The 17152-nt window shown below is 36.7% G+C and overlaps 2 protein-coding genes across 2 annotated transcripts; both read left to right on the plus strand.

Moving 5' to 3' along the window:
- The first annotated feature begins 210 nt into the window (after nt 1-210).
- On the plus strand, nt 211-11307 carry LOC112046046 (forkhead-associated domain-containing protein 1-like). The gene is made up of 16 exons (XM_052882160.1): nt 211-259; nt 1233-1591; nt 1931-2141; nt 2671-2801; nt 3680-3810; nt 4463-4613; nt 4833-5015; nt 5111-5226; nt 5312-5547; nt 5660-5796; nt 5910-6028; nt 6481-6598; nt 7539-7670; nt 8933-9040; nt 9833-10041; nt 11180-11307. The coding sequence occupies exons 1-16, from the start codon at nt 223-225 to the stop codon at nt 11202-11204; spliced, it is 2403 nt and encodes an 800-aa protein (XP_052738120.1). The 5' UTR covers nt 211-222; the 3' UTR covers nt 11205-11307.
- Nucleotides 11308-12079: 772 nt separating this feature from the next.
- Nucleotides 12080-15982, plus strand: LOC112046039 (splicing factor YJU2). The gene is made up of 5 exons (XM_052882083.1): nt 12080-12242; nt 12338-12550; nt 13006-13180; nt 14531-14708; nt 15336-15982. Exons 1-5 carry the CDS (start codon nt 12219-12221, stop codon nt 15706-15708), a joined length of 963 nt encoding a protein of 320 aa, XP_052738043.1. The 5' UTR covers nt 12080-12218; the 3' UTR covers nt 15709-15982.
- The last annotated feature ends 1170 nt before the right edge of the window (nt 15983-17152 follow it).

A 17152-nucleotide genomic window follows, 5' to 3' on the forward strand; every position in this document is an offset into this window, starting at 1 on the left:
GAAGTCTGTTTACCTATGGCTAAATAGCTTAACTGAATTTGATGAATTTTGGTATAGTAGAGAAAAATAAGCTCTTTGAATAGAACATACTTTTCATCCCGGAAAAATCCATTGTTTCCGCGGTGTCAGCTATTTTATGATAATAATAGATATTAATTGAATAAGATGTAGGTTTTGGTTAACTAACTATTACGGTTTCCAGATATACAAGTCGTGGAGGCGATGGTTGTTCCTGTGCAGTTCCCAGCAGCTGGTCTCGGTGGGTACCAAGTTTACATAAAACTTACATATATCCCGTCCAGCAAGCAGGGTTATTATACATATCGGTGTACCATTCAAATAATGAGTCACTACATCGCTTTTTCAACACATTTTCGTTTATGCAATCATCTAACATCGTATTTTTAATGAATTTACATTAAGCTTTTAAGTGGCAGTACCTTATATACGAGTAGAAGTAGTAGGAGTTAGTAAGATTATTTCAACGAAAAACCGTAATTTACGTAATTTCGTTGAAATAATCATGTTAGATGGTCGTAAAACAAAAAAGTCTTTGTCATTTGATGTAAAATGACGTAGTCAAGAATCATTTCATTGAAATAACTATGTTAGTTGATCACAATTACGAAAATACGATGAAAAATTATGTAGTGACTTATTATTATTTGAATGGTACACCGAGTTCAGAATAAGCCTTACAGATGCCTACGCTCGCTATATGCCTATTCTCGCTCGCGCATCTGAGGTCCGCGACCAGTGAAGAAATAGACAAAATTTCGTCCAAAGGTGTCAGTGTTGTCCCAGTCCCATCGCTATCGTACCAACACAATGAAGGAGATAGCGGTAGTTCCGGTTGCGCCGCCATTGATTGAATTATATCTATTTCTCTTTACGAAATTATCTCGTTGGTCGCATGTTAGCGCTACTCACTGGTCGCAAAGAAAGAACATTTGTTTCAAAAGAAAATAAAAGAAGGGTAATACAAGTTTACAATGTCTCTCTGTTTTCCTTTACAAATACAAAATACTTACCTTTATCCACAACCAAAGTTATTCGAAAATAGAAAGCTTTACTTACGTCAGTGTTGTACATTCATAATGCTTACACTAGTTACAAGCCTTGTGCACGCCACCCACCTCGTAACTTTACTAATAATAATTGCTTACTATATACTAACAAAAGTGAGACTTATAGGAACACTGAATGTTAAATTCAATCACATGTTGTTTCAGAACAATTACCACTGCTACCAGAAAGTCCTGAGCAGCCTTTGCGAAGTCGGCCACAGACGCCGGGAAGCGTGTCGAGTTGTCCACCCACACCCAAATCCCTGAGCCGCCCCAGCACCCCGGCGCACCCGTCGCAGCGTCACGGCACCCCGGCCAGCCGCCCCAACACCCCGCAGCGCAACACCCCACCAACAAAACCCCGGACCCCATCTGTACCAGCCTCTTCACTATCCCGACCCGAAACACCCTCAAAGAAATCTTCTGCGCCGCCCTCTCCCTTGAATGGGAATGATTTGAAATCAGAATATATTATTAAAAGAAAACAATATCAGGAATTGAAAAAGGAACTCGACCTTAAACAGGTACTAACGAATAAAATCCATATAATCGTAGGTATCATCATTATCATAATCCAACATCACCATCATAAGCAGCTGATAGACGTCCAATGCTGGAATTAGGCCTCTTGCATGGACTTGGACATAGACAAACAAAACCCCGCTTCCATTTTAGATTGCATCGTCACTTACCAATTGTATTCAAAGTTTAACTTGTAAAAAATAAAAAAGCTAAAGCTCTTTTCACAGAGATAATATAGACTATATTGTTAATGCTATCCCTGTATTACCACGGAAACGGAAATTGAACTTAACCGCAGAACATCCGCTAATGTACATGTAAATTTTTAAATCTAATTTCAGAAAACAGTTTTAGAACTTTACAACGGACTACGTGTCTTGCGTGAGCACATGACACGGGAGGGGATCCCCTACGCGTGTCAAGGTCACCAGGAGCTGGTGATGTACAACGTAGCGGACTGGGCTCCGGAAGAGGTGGCGCAAATGTGCCGAGACGCCGCTTCACCCGACACCAGTACAGCTTTGGAACTGTTCAAAACGACTTTACCTGTTGGTCAGTGATAGTATCATTTTCCCGTCTCGATTATAACTTTAGCAGTCTATGTATGATGATACGTATATTCCTCCCAGCGGCGTAACTGTTTGGTGGCAGTTCCCACTCCCACGTTATCAACCCATATTCGGCTCACTGCTGAACTCGAGTCTCCTCTCAGAATGAGAGGGGTTCGGCCAATAGTCCACCACCCTGACCCCAGGGCCGGCCCGTCCATACGGCGAACGGAGCGGTCGCTTCAGGCGCCAAATCCTAGAGGGCGTCTAAATGGTAAAGAAAAATAAAAAAAAAATCTTTCTTTTCGTCTGTCTAATAATGATCGATAGAAGAGATGAAAGCGACGTGCGCAAATTTACTCCTAAAGGGGGTGCGTTACACCCGGGTGCCGCAATCTCAGGGGCGCCCAAGCGCCACTCGCCACGCCGGTTTTATAGGTACTAGGGGGCGTAGCGTATGATTGCACCCTGGCGCTACGTGAGCTAGCGAGTCTTTTTAAAGTCTAACATTAGTTTATATTTTTGATTTTCAGATGATTCTGTTCTATCAGACATACAATCCAAGACGTTAAATATTCCCGGATACTTTGCTGAGTTATGTCTTCAGGCGTTTACGGAAAGACAAGAATTGATAGATTGGGTTAAGGAATTTATACAGAACCATGTAAGTAAAGAAGTACACAATATTAATAATATACTATTTATAAAGTCTACGTATATCTAATAGCTATTTTAAACACACTTTGACTTCTTCATTATCGGGCCATTTTGTATAAGAGTTTTATTAGTTTTAGAACTACTATTAATTCAGGCCTTTATGCCTTAAACGATGGTACGGTTTGGGGTCCAGATTAATCTGAGAGGGCCAGGGTTTGATTACACCCGTATATCCACCAGTATACTCGTAGCTTTGTGTGTACTAACAGTAAGGTGTACAAAAAGACGTTTGAAAGGGGCGTTGTGGGCGTAACTAGTACTCGAGCCGAAAAATGCTTCCAAATTATCATCTGCCTGTGGGTGGTTGCTAAGCAACGGTCTGTTGGTAAACGGGTTACTGTACTACACGCTTCCTCTGATAAAATTTTAAATATTTTAACAACGCGTATGCTCTTTACATACCAACAACCAAGGCGTTTGTGCTATCGACTTACAAATACTTACATCGAAATCCAAACCATGAAAAAGTCAGAAAAAGATGAAGTTAATCTACTTCAGGAAGTCTCCTCAAGTTGATTAACTTCATCTTTTTCTTTTTTTAATGAAGGCACACTACGTGGTATCTGCTTTCCGGCATGAACAAGCACATTTTGCCGGGTCCATGTGAATCCGATTTTTCATTTTGTTGACTTTTATATCGGCGTTCAAGACGTCAAGCTTTTTGGGGCTTCCGCAGGCTTTGCTTCGTAGACTGCGATGTGGATTACGTCATCAAACATCGTAGTCCCTGGTTAAATCTTCATTGTCATAGAGCATTAAGAAGAGGAAATATTGAGTTAAGCCCCAATTAAATGCACATACAATAAACACAAACATTTTCCACAGGAGTTTGTCGGCACTGACGCAGTGGAGCGCGTAGCTCGCTACAACACGCAGGGGCTCGAACTCTGCGAAGCTCTCCGCGAGATGAAGTCCCGGGCGGACAACGTTGTTGACACCGCTGCAGAGTTCTCTAAGTATTTATACATTCACTATAATGCCAAATCTATACTTATAATAAATCTGTAGAGAGGTCAATTCTGTACATGAAATACTTATATTTCCAAAATATAGTTATTTTGGAAATATAAGTATTTCATGGGGTATTTAGTGATCGATACTGATGCCAAAAATGCAATCTGTAAAATTGTTGTCTGTCTGTCTGTATGTTCGTTATAGAAACAATACCTACTCTACGGATTTTAACGAAACTTGGTACAATTATTCTTTATACTCCTAGGCAGGTTATAGTATGCTTTTCATAAAGCTACGACCAATTGGAGCTGAGCAGTGAAGGGAAATGTTGGGAAAACAGGCGAAGTTACTTCATTTTTACAGCGAAACTACTATAAGGGTTGGATTAAAGAGGTCTTAGTCTTAGTTATAATTAATATATAAATTACTAGCTGACGCCGCACGGTTTTACCCGCGTGATTCTCGTTCCCATAGGAATACGGGGATAATATATAGCCTTTCTCGATAAATGTGATATCCAACAGTAAAAGAATTTTTCAAATCGGACCAGTTGTTCCTGAGATTAGCGAGTTCAAGCAAACAAACAAACTCTACAGCTTGTTAATATTATTAGTATATTAGTTGTCAAGTAAATGTGTACCTACTTTATTATAGGAAAATGTGTCTTGAAAGATCAACGTTAATAGCAGTCGGTGAAACGTTAGTTCGCGAAATAGCGGAACTGCGTCAAGATTTAGAAAACCGCCCTCGTGTAAGACTCGAGAAACGAGAAACACGTGCTGAGGATGACGTTACAGCGAATGAGGTAGCTTATTACTAATATTTTATAAAACTTCTCGATCTAGTTCGTCCTTCTTTTTACCTTAGGATCGTCAGTTTACGTAATCTATATCCTTTGGAGTCATACGTATCGTTTTGGTACCTGTTTCGAACTGCAAATATTGGATCTCCTTCCAGTTGTCCTATCTATGTTCCAGTCAAGATGCAAACTACAAATTTAACATACAATCCTGTCATGTTCAAGGAATTACGTCGTGAATTAGAAGAAGAGCGAACTGCTAAAACAGCCTTGAAAGAGAAACTAGCGACAACTGAATCTTTATTGAAACAGACACGTTTACGTGTCTCCAAAATGGACAAGCAGTTGCGCGAGTCTGAAGCTAGTATAGCCAGCCTTACCGGAACCGTGAAAGCCTTAGAAGACCAGGTACCAATACTGTACTCCAACACAATATTTTAATTAAAATGACAAGCTCTAAAAATATCTTAAATGCAGAAAATACAAATAATTTTACCTTGCAGAACAGACAACGAGATGTTCAATTAGAAGCTAGGGCTAGGAAATTAAAAGAGACGCTAAAAACGGAACAAATGGCTACGGGTCATTTAGCACAAAAACGTGATGCACTACAGGCTGAGTAAGTCGAAAGTTTACAAAATACTTCATGTACTAGGTACATCTATCTACTAATGTTTTCATTGATCGATGACATGTATATACAGGGTAAATGCATTAAAAGAACAAATCCAATCGATGACTACACAACATAAATCGGAAGTGCAAGATTTAAATAACAAATTGAAAGAATTGATTGGAGCTCTTGAAGAGCAGAAAAATATGACTCAGCGAATAACGGAAGAAAAACATGAGGTCGAAATGTCATTGATGGAAACTCAAAACACTATAGAAGATTTAAAAACGCAAATCATCAATCTTGAAGATAGTATACCCAATCCAGGTATGAAACAATTAAGCATGTTTTTTTCCAGATCTTGAAGCGACAAAATTTCAAAAGGAAGTATAAACTGGGTATCGAGTTTAGTAACAAAAATATTTATTTATTCCGACAGAATTGCCGACAGAGAGAGAGATGGATTTATGGGCGGAATTGTCTGCAACAAAAGATATATTACGAAATACAGAGGAAGAAGTATCCGCGGTCAGAAAAGAAAAAGTCCGTTTTTTGGAAACAATGACGAAGATTGCGGTGACTATTATTTATATATTTTATTTTACTTCGTATTTAACTGATTTGTATTTGAATACCTTAAATGTTAACTTTTTAGTCCTCTACTATACGAACATAATTTTATATTTCAGGAAACTGAAAATAAATCAGGAATGCAACAAAAGTTGATGAGTGAAATATTAAACAAAGAAGAAACAATATCAAAGATGAAAATACAAATCAGGGAATTAACAAAGAACATGAAGCATAAGTATGTTAAATGCAATCAATTTATTTTAAAAAAAATCTAGAGTATTTAATACTTAGGTTTAATCTTTATATATATAAAAATTTCGTGTCACGTGTTTGTCCGCGATGGACTCCTAAACTACTAAACCGATTTTAATTTTATTTGCATTCCGTGTGCATTTTGATCCAACTTGAAAGATAGGATAGCTTACATCTCAATTTATAGTCACAATATTATTTTATTGCAAATTATTTGTCTATCTATACATACATACAAAAGAAAGTCGTGTTAGTTACTCCACTTATAACTCAAGAACGGCTGAACCGATTTAGCTGAAAATTGGCACGGAGGTAGTTTAGAGCCAGGAGAAGGACATAGGATACTTTTTTTTTTAAAGTTTACATCGAGTTTCAAGTGGACGAAGTCGCGGGCGTCCGCTAGTAGATTTATATGTTGAAGTCTACTTTTTGCAGTGAGCAGAAAGTGATCCAATACGAAAATTATGTAAAAGACCTGCACTCGTATGCCAGAACTCGGACAAATTGTCAGGAAGCACCAAATGATATTAACTACCAAGAACTTAAAGATCAGGTTTGAGACGTACCTATATTATTGATATATTTTACGAGTGTTAATTTATGGCGATGGTTAATATGTGAATTGGACATCAGTAAGGGCAAAGATTTTCAATATTGGATAGAAGCAGGCGTTACTTTGCGGAAGTTCATCATGATTATATAATGCGACAACGTCACCCAGGTCCGACAAAATACTATATATTTTACGAGTGTTAATTTATGGCGATGGTTAATATATGAATTGGACATCAGTAAGGGCAAAGATTTTCTACTATTAGTTACATTACATACCTTCAAAATCATCGCAAAAAGTAATCAGAATTTAGCTATTCCACTGAGCACACACATGCACAATTTTGTGTTTACTTACATTATATAATATTTATGTACATTTTGTTTTTACAGTTCTTGAACACACAACTCTACATTGTAGACAATATTAAGATATTATTTTCGTTAAAATAACTTTCGTTGTTTATTATACGACTAAATGAAATTAAGACAATTAGCCACCATTGTTCGCCTCAGTCTCAACGCGCTACTGACATATCTAATAGTATAAATTCTTCGTTTTATTTATCAAAACCTTTATATCAATAATAAAATAACTTAATATGTTGATTTACTCATTATAAAACATGATAATTTTCGTCTTGTATTAAAAAAAATACATTATTTATAAATATGGAAAGTACGAGTAGCTTCTGTTTTTTGTAACTTACGATCGTTTTAATTCTAAAGTAGACACGAAAGTTTTTTCAGATAGCATGGTGCGGGTGACAGTTCGTATCGCTCTAGAAAGTTGGCCGCGTTACGCGATAATAGTATTATACGTTCTATGGACGTCACAAGGCAACTGTCACCGTACCCATGCTATCTGAAAAACACTTTAATCTGAGAGTGGACCGACACTCAATTGACCAGTTTTTTTTTTTTTAAATCGTTTTTCCTAGATTTTGAATTTTCAAACGAGGCTCCTGGATGCGGAATATCACAATGAAAAATTATCACAAGATCTATTGCAAAAGGAGCAACAACTTTCAACCCAGGACAGCACTTCAAAAGCCCAGGCAAGAGTCATCAAGGTTACTCAAAGAATCAAATATTTACTTAAATAATAAAGCTAGCCACAAACGGTCAATTATTCTCACGTTTCTGTAGCACCCACGACTATAATTGATCGTGTGTTGGTTACTGCGTACATGACTTGTATAGTATGCCGCGTGGGTACTGCTGATACGTGAGAATAATTGACTGACAATGACGACCCTAACTCAAGAATATTTAATAGAACGCGAGCCTAAGTACTTACCTCATTTTTATAAATGCCTTTTAATATTATTCTATTTTTATATAATTAATCGTCTATTGTTGGGATTGATCCCCGGCTGGGCCGATTGAGGTTTTCTTATTTGGCCCAGGTCTGGCCGGTGGGCTTCAGCTATCGCTAGTTAGTTACCACTCTACCAGCAAAGACGTACCGCCAAGCGATTTAGCGTTCCGGTACGAATGTGTAGAAACCGAAAGGGGTGTGGATTTTCATCCTACTCCTTAGTTAGCTTCCATCTTAGATTGCATCATCACTTACCATGAGGCTTAAGCATAAAAAGGCTTGAGGTTTGACAGCCCATGTTACTACCAACGGTAGTATGGTCACGGCCAGTCAGTCATAGGTAAACACGTTATCCAATAGGGATGATGACAGTTCTAAATTGTATAATTATGAGTAAGTATGTTATTAGTAATGCAATTTTGTATAAATAACAAGGTATCTGCGGTCATTACTTTTGGAGCTACAGAGATTTATAGGGTCATATTTGCGCTGGAGGATGAAAATCCACACCTCTTTCGGTTTCTACACGACATCATACCGGAACTCTAAATCACTTGGCGGTACGTCTTTGTCGATAGGGTCCACCAGCCAGAACAGGACCAATTAAGAAAACCTCAATTGACCTCCAGATTGACCCAGGACCTCCGTCTTGTAAATCCACTGCGCATACCACTGCGCCACAGAGGCCCTCAAAAATAGTTCTCCCTTCATAAAATGAGGCACGTCTGACAATTGCAGGCTGTTCATTCTTAATATCAGTCGTTAAATCTTTTTATCGCTATAGTGTAGGTATCCAAGCGAACGGTTTTATTTAACTTTTGTATTTATAAAAAGTAATGTCAGCCACTGACGATCTAGTAATCTCACATGCCTGCAGCACTAACGGCTTGACGTCCGGTGAAACTGATCGTGTGTTGGTCGGTGGCTTACATAATAACTAAATTAAACTTATAATTATGAATTATGTTAGACAATTTTATAATTATTTGAAATATAAGTTCATAAGTTACACAGGTTCGCGAGGAACTGATCAACGTGCTCAAAAACAAGGAATCCGAGCAATCTCGCGAGCTCTTCTCATTGCAGAAGGATCTTGAGCAGCGCATGAAAGTTGTAGATGAAGTGAGATTTTTTTTTATTAACTAGCGGATACCCGCGACTTCGTCCGCCCTTAGACCTCCTTAATGCGGCCCTCTCGCAAAGTCCGTTCTTAATAGACGTCTACTTTCTATGAACTACCTCCCTGCCAAATTTCAACTTTGTACGTTAAGCGGTTTTCGAGATGTGATGAATGACCATATTATACAGAGTGTCCCTTATTTAATAGATAATATGCAAATAGTAGATACACAACCTAATTATTGTACTAATTTTTAGTTTTCCCTAGGGTGACCAAGTTATATTTTTTTTTCGGATTTTTCAAAAATTTCTCGCCTTGAATCAATGTTTTCAATGCTGTAGCTGCTGGAATTAAGATGTTAAAGATCATTATTATGGTGTATTACTACACCGTACATGGTACCGTGTTGTACAGTTAATGTAGTGTTTAACAAAAAAAAACTTTAAAATCTTAATTCCTGGGAATCGAACCCGATACCTCTTTGTTGAGAATTAATAACTGCGCTAGGTCGTTAAAAAGACATAAAAATAGTAAGAAAGTATAAAACTCACTAATAACCCTTCGTGCAGTCGGGTAAAATCAATTTGTCATACATTTACCTAATCGCTTTCGAATGAAACGCGAAGAGCGCAGAGAACTAACTAATATTGAATGTGTCATAGTACCTCAAAATAACGTTGAAATTTAGTTAAAAAATTACACATACCTATAGGTAGTAGGTACCTATTTTTGGTGCAGCCAGATAAAGATAATTAAAAATCCAATCTTCTCTGTATACGAAACACTATTTACAGGTAAATAAACAAATAGCAGCGAAAGCGGACGAGATTCAAGAACTGTTCGCAACGCTGGAGAACAAGCAACAGCAAATCCATAGATTAGAGAAGATAGTGTTGGTCCTGGAGGAGCAGCAGCGACGCGCGCAGGCGCAGCGCACGCGGCACGAGGAGAAGATTGCTGCTCTTGAGCACGAACTGGCAGCGGGCGGCAACCGACGAGAAAGGTATAGTGCTACAAACTTTTCTGACCCGGTTGCCAAAACTGGAACGTAGTATCTAACAATCTATGACTGGAACTAACGCGTGGCGGTCGCCATATTGCAAAACATTACAAATAATAAGCGCGACAACAGCGACACCCTTTTATTTCGCATCAACGCCAGCTATTATGTTCATGGCAATAAATAAAATAGTTCTTGGTATTTTGAAGTAATACTTCTTTACGCACGCTTGACTTGGGAATGAAGTTGATGAATGCGTGACGTGACGTTATGAAAGGGAAGTTGAGAGGGAGTTAAATGTAGGTTAGTGAATATAGAAAGAGATACAGTTACGTTTCATATGTTACTGTATGGGTTTGTGGACAAAGAGATTAGAGGGTAGTATTAGAAGGAAAAGGTAGGTATTAGAAGTAAAAAAAATTCATCTTCAAATGTCCTTTCGATTGCTTTTATGCCAATGCGTCAAAAATGAAGAATGTTTCTAGGTATGCAAAATTATTTGAAACTTCGTTACATTAGAGCTTTTATATGTATATACAGATACACTACTGTCTGTTTTATTTAAAAATACCAATCCTCGATAAATGGGCTTTTTAACACAATAAGAATTTTTTAATTCTAACCATTAGTTTGTATTTAAGGCAGAAGTACAAAATTAGGCGTTAAACGCGGGCTGATCTCCGCGCGCTCACTTTAAAATTCTATGTATCGGGATCTAATTAATAATTCTTTCTCGAGTATTTTTTATTTTCAACGGAGAATACAGAAAGCTAACATTTTAAAATAGTGAACATTCCAATGCTAACTGTAGCAAAGGTGAAATATAAAAATTAAACAATTTTTACTTTCTACCGTCGACATTTAATGCACTATGCCCATTACTATTACCACTACTTATGTGTTCTGTACTATTATGGAACATTTCCCCGGAATTGTTCTTGCTGTTGAATGAATTTTCAGTGGGACCAGACTCAACACGGAGAGGCTATGCTGGCTATGGTTCAATTTTCGCCCGCTTGGCTATTGCCGTACTTTTGACAACAGCCCTTACAATGAGGGAAATTCCGGGCAAATAAAATAAAATATGCAGACTCGAGTCGCTGATAGATAGTTCTTGATTAAGTATATTTTCTTGTTACAGAAAGTCATCTTTTTTTAGTTGGTGATGATCCCTGTGTATTTTCTGGAAGAAAAATTGTGCCAGTACCAGTGGGAGTTTTGTATTTTGGAACGATATTTAGAAAGTTTAATTAAAATAAATAAGCTGCCTAGATTATTTTTTTTCTTACTATTTAAATGTTTAATTTTATTTTTATGGTATAAAAATTACGGATTGCCTGAATATATGTTATGTAAAAACGAAATCGTAAATTATCATCATCATCATTATGCTCAGACCAACCATTGTATAGGACCTGCCTCACTAGATGTTACTTTTCTGTCAAAGTATATGATCAACGATCTAATGCTATTATAAAAGCTGTCTTTATTGAATCGATGTTAAATAGTTGTAATCGTGTTCGTCGGTTAAAGAGCTCCGTAAAAATACCTTTTTGTGTAGTTTAATGGTGTTAAAACGTACAAAAACTTCTAGTTTATTATAAGATATATAACAAATCTAAGCTCGTTTTCCTCAGAAAATGACAGACATTTTTTTTTGTGACTATGAGTGTGATACAGGTCCTTCTATAATTGGTCTGAATAGTAATGTGTAATGGCTGTTATAATCAACGACATTATATTATACCTACGGTACATAGACTGCATGTACGGTCCATACAAAAGGCACACAAAAGTTAAAGTAAATAAACTTACTTAAAACTTCGTTTTTGATGTGTAAAATGTATAATAATAATATAGCATTACAACTTGTAAGATAAAAATATCCAGCAGTGATTATAGTGAGTTTTGAAAAGTTTTGTTTTTTATGCTGGTGGACCGGAGGAATGCCTTGAAGTCATGGATGTACGGTGTAATACTTTTGCCTTTTCCTTAAGGGAAAGAATAAAGCTAAAAATGTCAGGCAAGTGACAGTGACAGATTTGATGTGGTGACAGATGACGGATAGTCTGTGATAAAAATTAAAATACCTTACAAAGAAACCAAGAAAGTACAAAGTTTGAGTGTTTTCTAATTTAAAATATTGTTGTTTATTTTGTAAAAGATAATATTATAGCAAAATGTCGGAAAGAAAAGTTTTAAACGTGAGTATTCATACTTTTTTCCAAACATTCATTGAATGCTTGGAATATGAATTTTAAATATGTAATTATAACCTTATCGCATTCTTCGGTTTTAGAAATACTATCCTCCGGATTTCGATCCTTCGAAAATTCCTCGTATGAAATTGGCGAAAAATCGTCAATACACAGTACGTTTGATGGCCCCATTTAACATGCGATGTGCAACTTGTGGCGAATATATTTATAAGGGGAAGAAGTTTAATGCACGAAAAGAAGATGTCGAGAATGAAGATTACCTGGGCATAAGAATATACAGATTTTACATAAAAGTAAGTTACTGGTTTTTATAGCCGTGATTGCCCAGTGGATATGCCTATACCTAGTACCTCTGCCTGCGATTCGGAGAGCTTAGTGTTAAATCCGGTCTGGGGCAAGCACCTCTAAATTTTCAGTTAGGTGCACTTTAAGAAATTAGATATCATGTAAAGGAGAAACAGAGAATTTTCTTAATTCTCTACATGTGTGAAGTCTACCAATCCCCATCGGGCCAGGGTGGTGGACTATTGGCCTAACCTCTCTCATTCTGAGAGGAGACTCCTTCTCAACAGAGCCGAACATGGGTTTTCAATGAAAAAGTAACTGTCTTGTTAATCTAGTGATTAGTCTACGTGGTTTTAGATCACAAGTTTAGAAGTCTTAACCACTCACCTTGGTTAGAATTCTTGATTATGTTCTAAAAAAATTACTTCTTTTTTTAAACAATGAAACACTTTTATCATTTCAGTGCACTCGCTGTCTGCAAGAAATATCTTTTAAGACAGATCCGAAGAATACAGATTATGAAATTGAGGCAGGTGCTACTAGAAATTTTATGGCATTAAAGTTGGCAGAGGAACAGGCTAAAAGGGAAGAAGAAGAACAAAAAGAGGAAGAGGCAAACAACCCTATGAAATTATTAGGTGCTCACTTTACTATTATACTAGCAGATCCCTCCACAGTTTCACTGTCTTAACTCCTGTTTCTGTGGGTATACAGAGATACTTTAGCCGATTTATTTATTAAGATGCCCCTGGATAGGTCTTTACTCACACTGTCATTATAGAGCACTTAAAATTATATACAAAGCTATTTAAACCAGGCATTAACTTTTTTCCAAACAAACGTTCTGTCTTAGAATGGGTATCCAAAGCTGCTCTAGTAAGATCTTACCAAATATTTGGATAGGCAGGGAGAACAACACAAGTGGAGAAGGGGAGGGTTAGCTGTCTAGGATAATTTTAACCCTACACCTGTTGGTCAGAAGTTCAGGACTCACTTTGCACACGCTGATAATGCAGCATTCAATTAATGAAAGACTTTAAAATAGGCCCTGTAGTTATTAGTACCTATTCATAACAAAATCAAATGTTATAATATTAGTACCTATTCATAACAAAATCAAATGTTATAATATTAGTTGTGAGAATATTGCAAAATATTATCATAATATGTGATATGACCTCTGCCTCTGATTCCGGAGGGTGTGGGTTCGAATCTGGTCCAAGGCATGCACCTCCAACTTTTCCGTTGTGTGCATTTTAAGAAATTAAATATTACGTGTCTCAATTGGTGAAGGAAAACATTGTGAGGAAACCTGCATACCAGAGAATTATCTTAATTCTTTGCGTGTGTGAAGTCTGCCAATCCGCATTGGGCCAGTGTGGTGGACTATTGGCCTTACCCCTCTCATTCTGAGAGGAGTCTCGAGCTCAGCAGTGAGCCGAATATGGGTTGATGACGACGATTATAATACTGGTCTTATAATCGTCGTCATCAACTTAAGGTTAAAGAGTAACAAACATCCATACAAACTTTCGCGTTTATAATGTTAGTAGGATTTATGTTATATATGCATATGCATGTTTAATAATACTACTTACAACAAGCTAAGCTGTTTTAAGTTGTAAGGTATAAGTTTTCTATAAACTGTTAAATATCTTCCAAAGAATGTGTCGCTAGCAAAGGAAGGTGTTTCATAAAAACACATACAATTTACTTCTGCTGCTGTGTGCAGTCAGCCATATGTTGTTTAGTGGGACGTATATTTAGAACAGAGATTAAATAGATTCAATTAAATTTCTTTAAAGAATCATAATATTGTGATTGTGGGTACACAGTCATCCACAAATCCTATAGTAAATATTAGCTTGGGTTTTCTTTAGGATTCCTGAATTTCAACTACCCCATGCAATGGCAGTTATAGAACTCACTGTATGTAGTTGCAATATATATAAATAAATATTATATCAAGATTGTTTAAATGTTTCCAGAATATAGAACTGAACAATCCAGGCAAGAAATTGAGTTGTTAGAAAGTCTTGAGGAGCTGAAGGAGCTTAACCGTAGACAGCGTACTGTAGACTACGAGGGTTTGCTTAAACAGTACCAGGCAGAAACTGCAGAAGAAAGAAAGATAAGAGAAGAAAAAGAAGACAATGAATTCATTAAGTAAGCAATTTATTACCTTTTATAAATGCAAATGTTTGTGTTGATATTTGTTACTGTTTCACACCAAAACTACTCAAATTGAAATGGAGAGAGATTATACCCTGCATTAACACAGGGTACTTATATCTATCCTGTTAAAACCATGATTCCTGTGGGATTTATGGAAAATATACAGCATAACAAACATAAGCAAGAAGGGCACTTCATTCATCTATTTAAATAAAAATGGATTTCAAAATTTATGTGACCACATAACAGTCGAATGACGCACCAATTTGGATGATTCTTGATTTTAGTAGTTTGTTAAAGCTCAAAACAAAACTTGACAGGGTCCGCTAGTATAATTAATGCAGTGTGTATTGAGTGTTATTATGAGTGACCGGAAATGCCATCTTTATGTGATCTCTGAGGTACGGGATGTTACACCATCAACATCCCTACTCCTAAATGCAATTGAGAATTTGTTCAAAACTTCCTAACTCAAACCTATTATCTTATGATCCGAAGCTTTGTAAGCTATCTCTATTCCAATGCAGCCTCAAATGAATATTAAGGTTTAGACTTTTGATATATGTACAGAGTACCATTCATCAATTATACCCTAACCATATTATACTATATTTTCAGATCAGTGAAATTCAACAACACAACCAAACACAAAATCGTAACTGAAGAAATAATTGAAGAAGTGCAAGATGATGAACCAAAAGCAAAGAACATTAAAATCGAAAGTGACACGAAACCCATAGAACCTGTTTCAAAGAAAAAAAATGAGACATGGAATCGAAGTTTGGGTGTCATATCTAAGAAACCAGCGCTAGCGAATCTCGTGAGAAAGAAAACTGAGGAAACAAAGGTTGGAGTAGAAGAAAATGGAGGAGAAAGTGTAAAAGTGCAAAAACAAGAAAATGTGTGTGGAAACAGTAGTGCGAGTGTCCCCACTGCATCGGGACTTTCGTTGTTGGCCGGCTATTCAGGCAGTGACAGTGATTCACAGTGAGTGATTTGTTTTTACATTGACATATCATATCACATACAAAAATATACATCAGTTACAAAAATATATTTATTTTTCTTACTTAATCATAACCAATAGAGAGAAACAATGTGCAGAGATAAATATATAGCATACCATCATTGACCTCTTATAATAAAAGGATGCACAAACATGTAGAAAAATTCTCTTAAAACTGGCCAATTTTGCTTTGACAGTTTTAGAATTATTGGTAAATATATAATAAGAATATATAAAATAAAAGAAAATTATACCTAAAGGTCTTTAAATATAGTCCAATATTCAATAAAATCCCAAATTCAGAGCAAATTCCACATTAGGGATTAAGTTTAAGTTTGAATTTGCAAATGCAACTACTTGAATTGAGTGCCAAGAAGTTGTGTCTGGCACTCATTGAGTGGGGACATTTTTTGGTCGCTGACTATGCATCCACTTTTTAATAGGAGATTGATGCATTCCATGAATTCATTTTGTAAGAAAAAAATCCGAGTAAAACCCTGGACTTGTAACCATAGGTGAAGGGTTAAGAAGCTAAATATTCTGTACTAGCTGACGCCGCGCGGTTTCACCCGCGTGGTTCCCGGTCCCGTAGGAATATGGGGATAATATGTAGCCTATAGCCTTCCTCGATAAATGGGCTATCTAACACCGAAAGAATTTTTCAAATCGGGCCAGTAGGAACTGAGATTAGCTCGTTCAATCAAACAAACAAACAAACTCTTCAGCTTTATAATATTAGTATAGATAATAACCTGATTTACTGGATGCATGCGCCTCAGGATCGTGATGTTTTTAAGTCCCACAAAAAGCCTATATCCTGCAATGGATGTCCATCGGCTGATATGATGATGATGATGAAGAATCTGGAAGACCACAATAAATAAGTAAATCCATAAATATTATGACCTAACAAATTAATCTACATACATATATTATCAAATATCGAAAACCACTTAACATACAATGATGAAATTTGGCAGGGAGGTAGTTCATTGTTAGTAGACGTCCGCGAAGAACGGATTATGCGACAGGGTCGGATTAGGAAGACTTAGGACGGACAAAGTTGAGTGCGTTCGGTAGTTAACTACAAATGGCTATGTGGTTCGTTTTATATGCTGTAGAACTGGATCGTAAAATTTACAAGCATAATATGTCTATTTTCATTGGACTGACTACGATTTCGTAATTTTTTTTAATATTTAGTTTTAGCAGAAGGCTTCAAAAGTGGATTCAAAAAAATAAGAAAACCAATGTTGAACAAAGGTTTTGATTCAAAATATTTGTCAAGACAACTTAATTAACAAATCAAACTGTAACCACAATAAGACTCTAGAATGGCAGAGAATGGCAGTGAAGTCACGCACTTGTGAACGTTGTGTCTAGGGTTTAGAACAAACACACCCCTTCTCAACTCAAGTCACTCTCCTCG

The sequence above is a fragment of the Bicyclus anynana genome, chromosome 6 (genome assembly GCF_947172395.1).
Source record: "Bicyclus anynana chromosome 6, ilBicAnyn1.1, whole genome shotgun sequence".
Classification (NCBI taxonomy): Eukaryota; Metazoa; Arthropoda; class Insecta; order Lepidoptera; family Nymphalidae; genus Bicyclus; species Bicyclus anynana.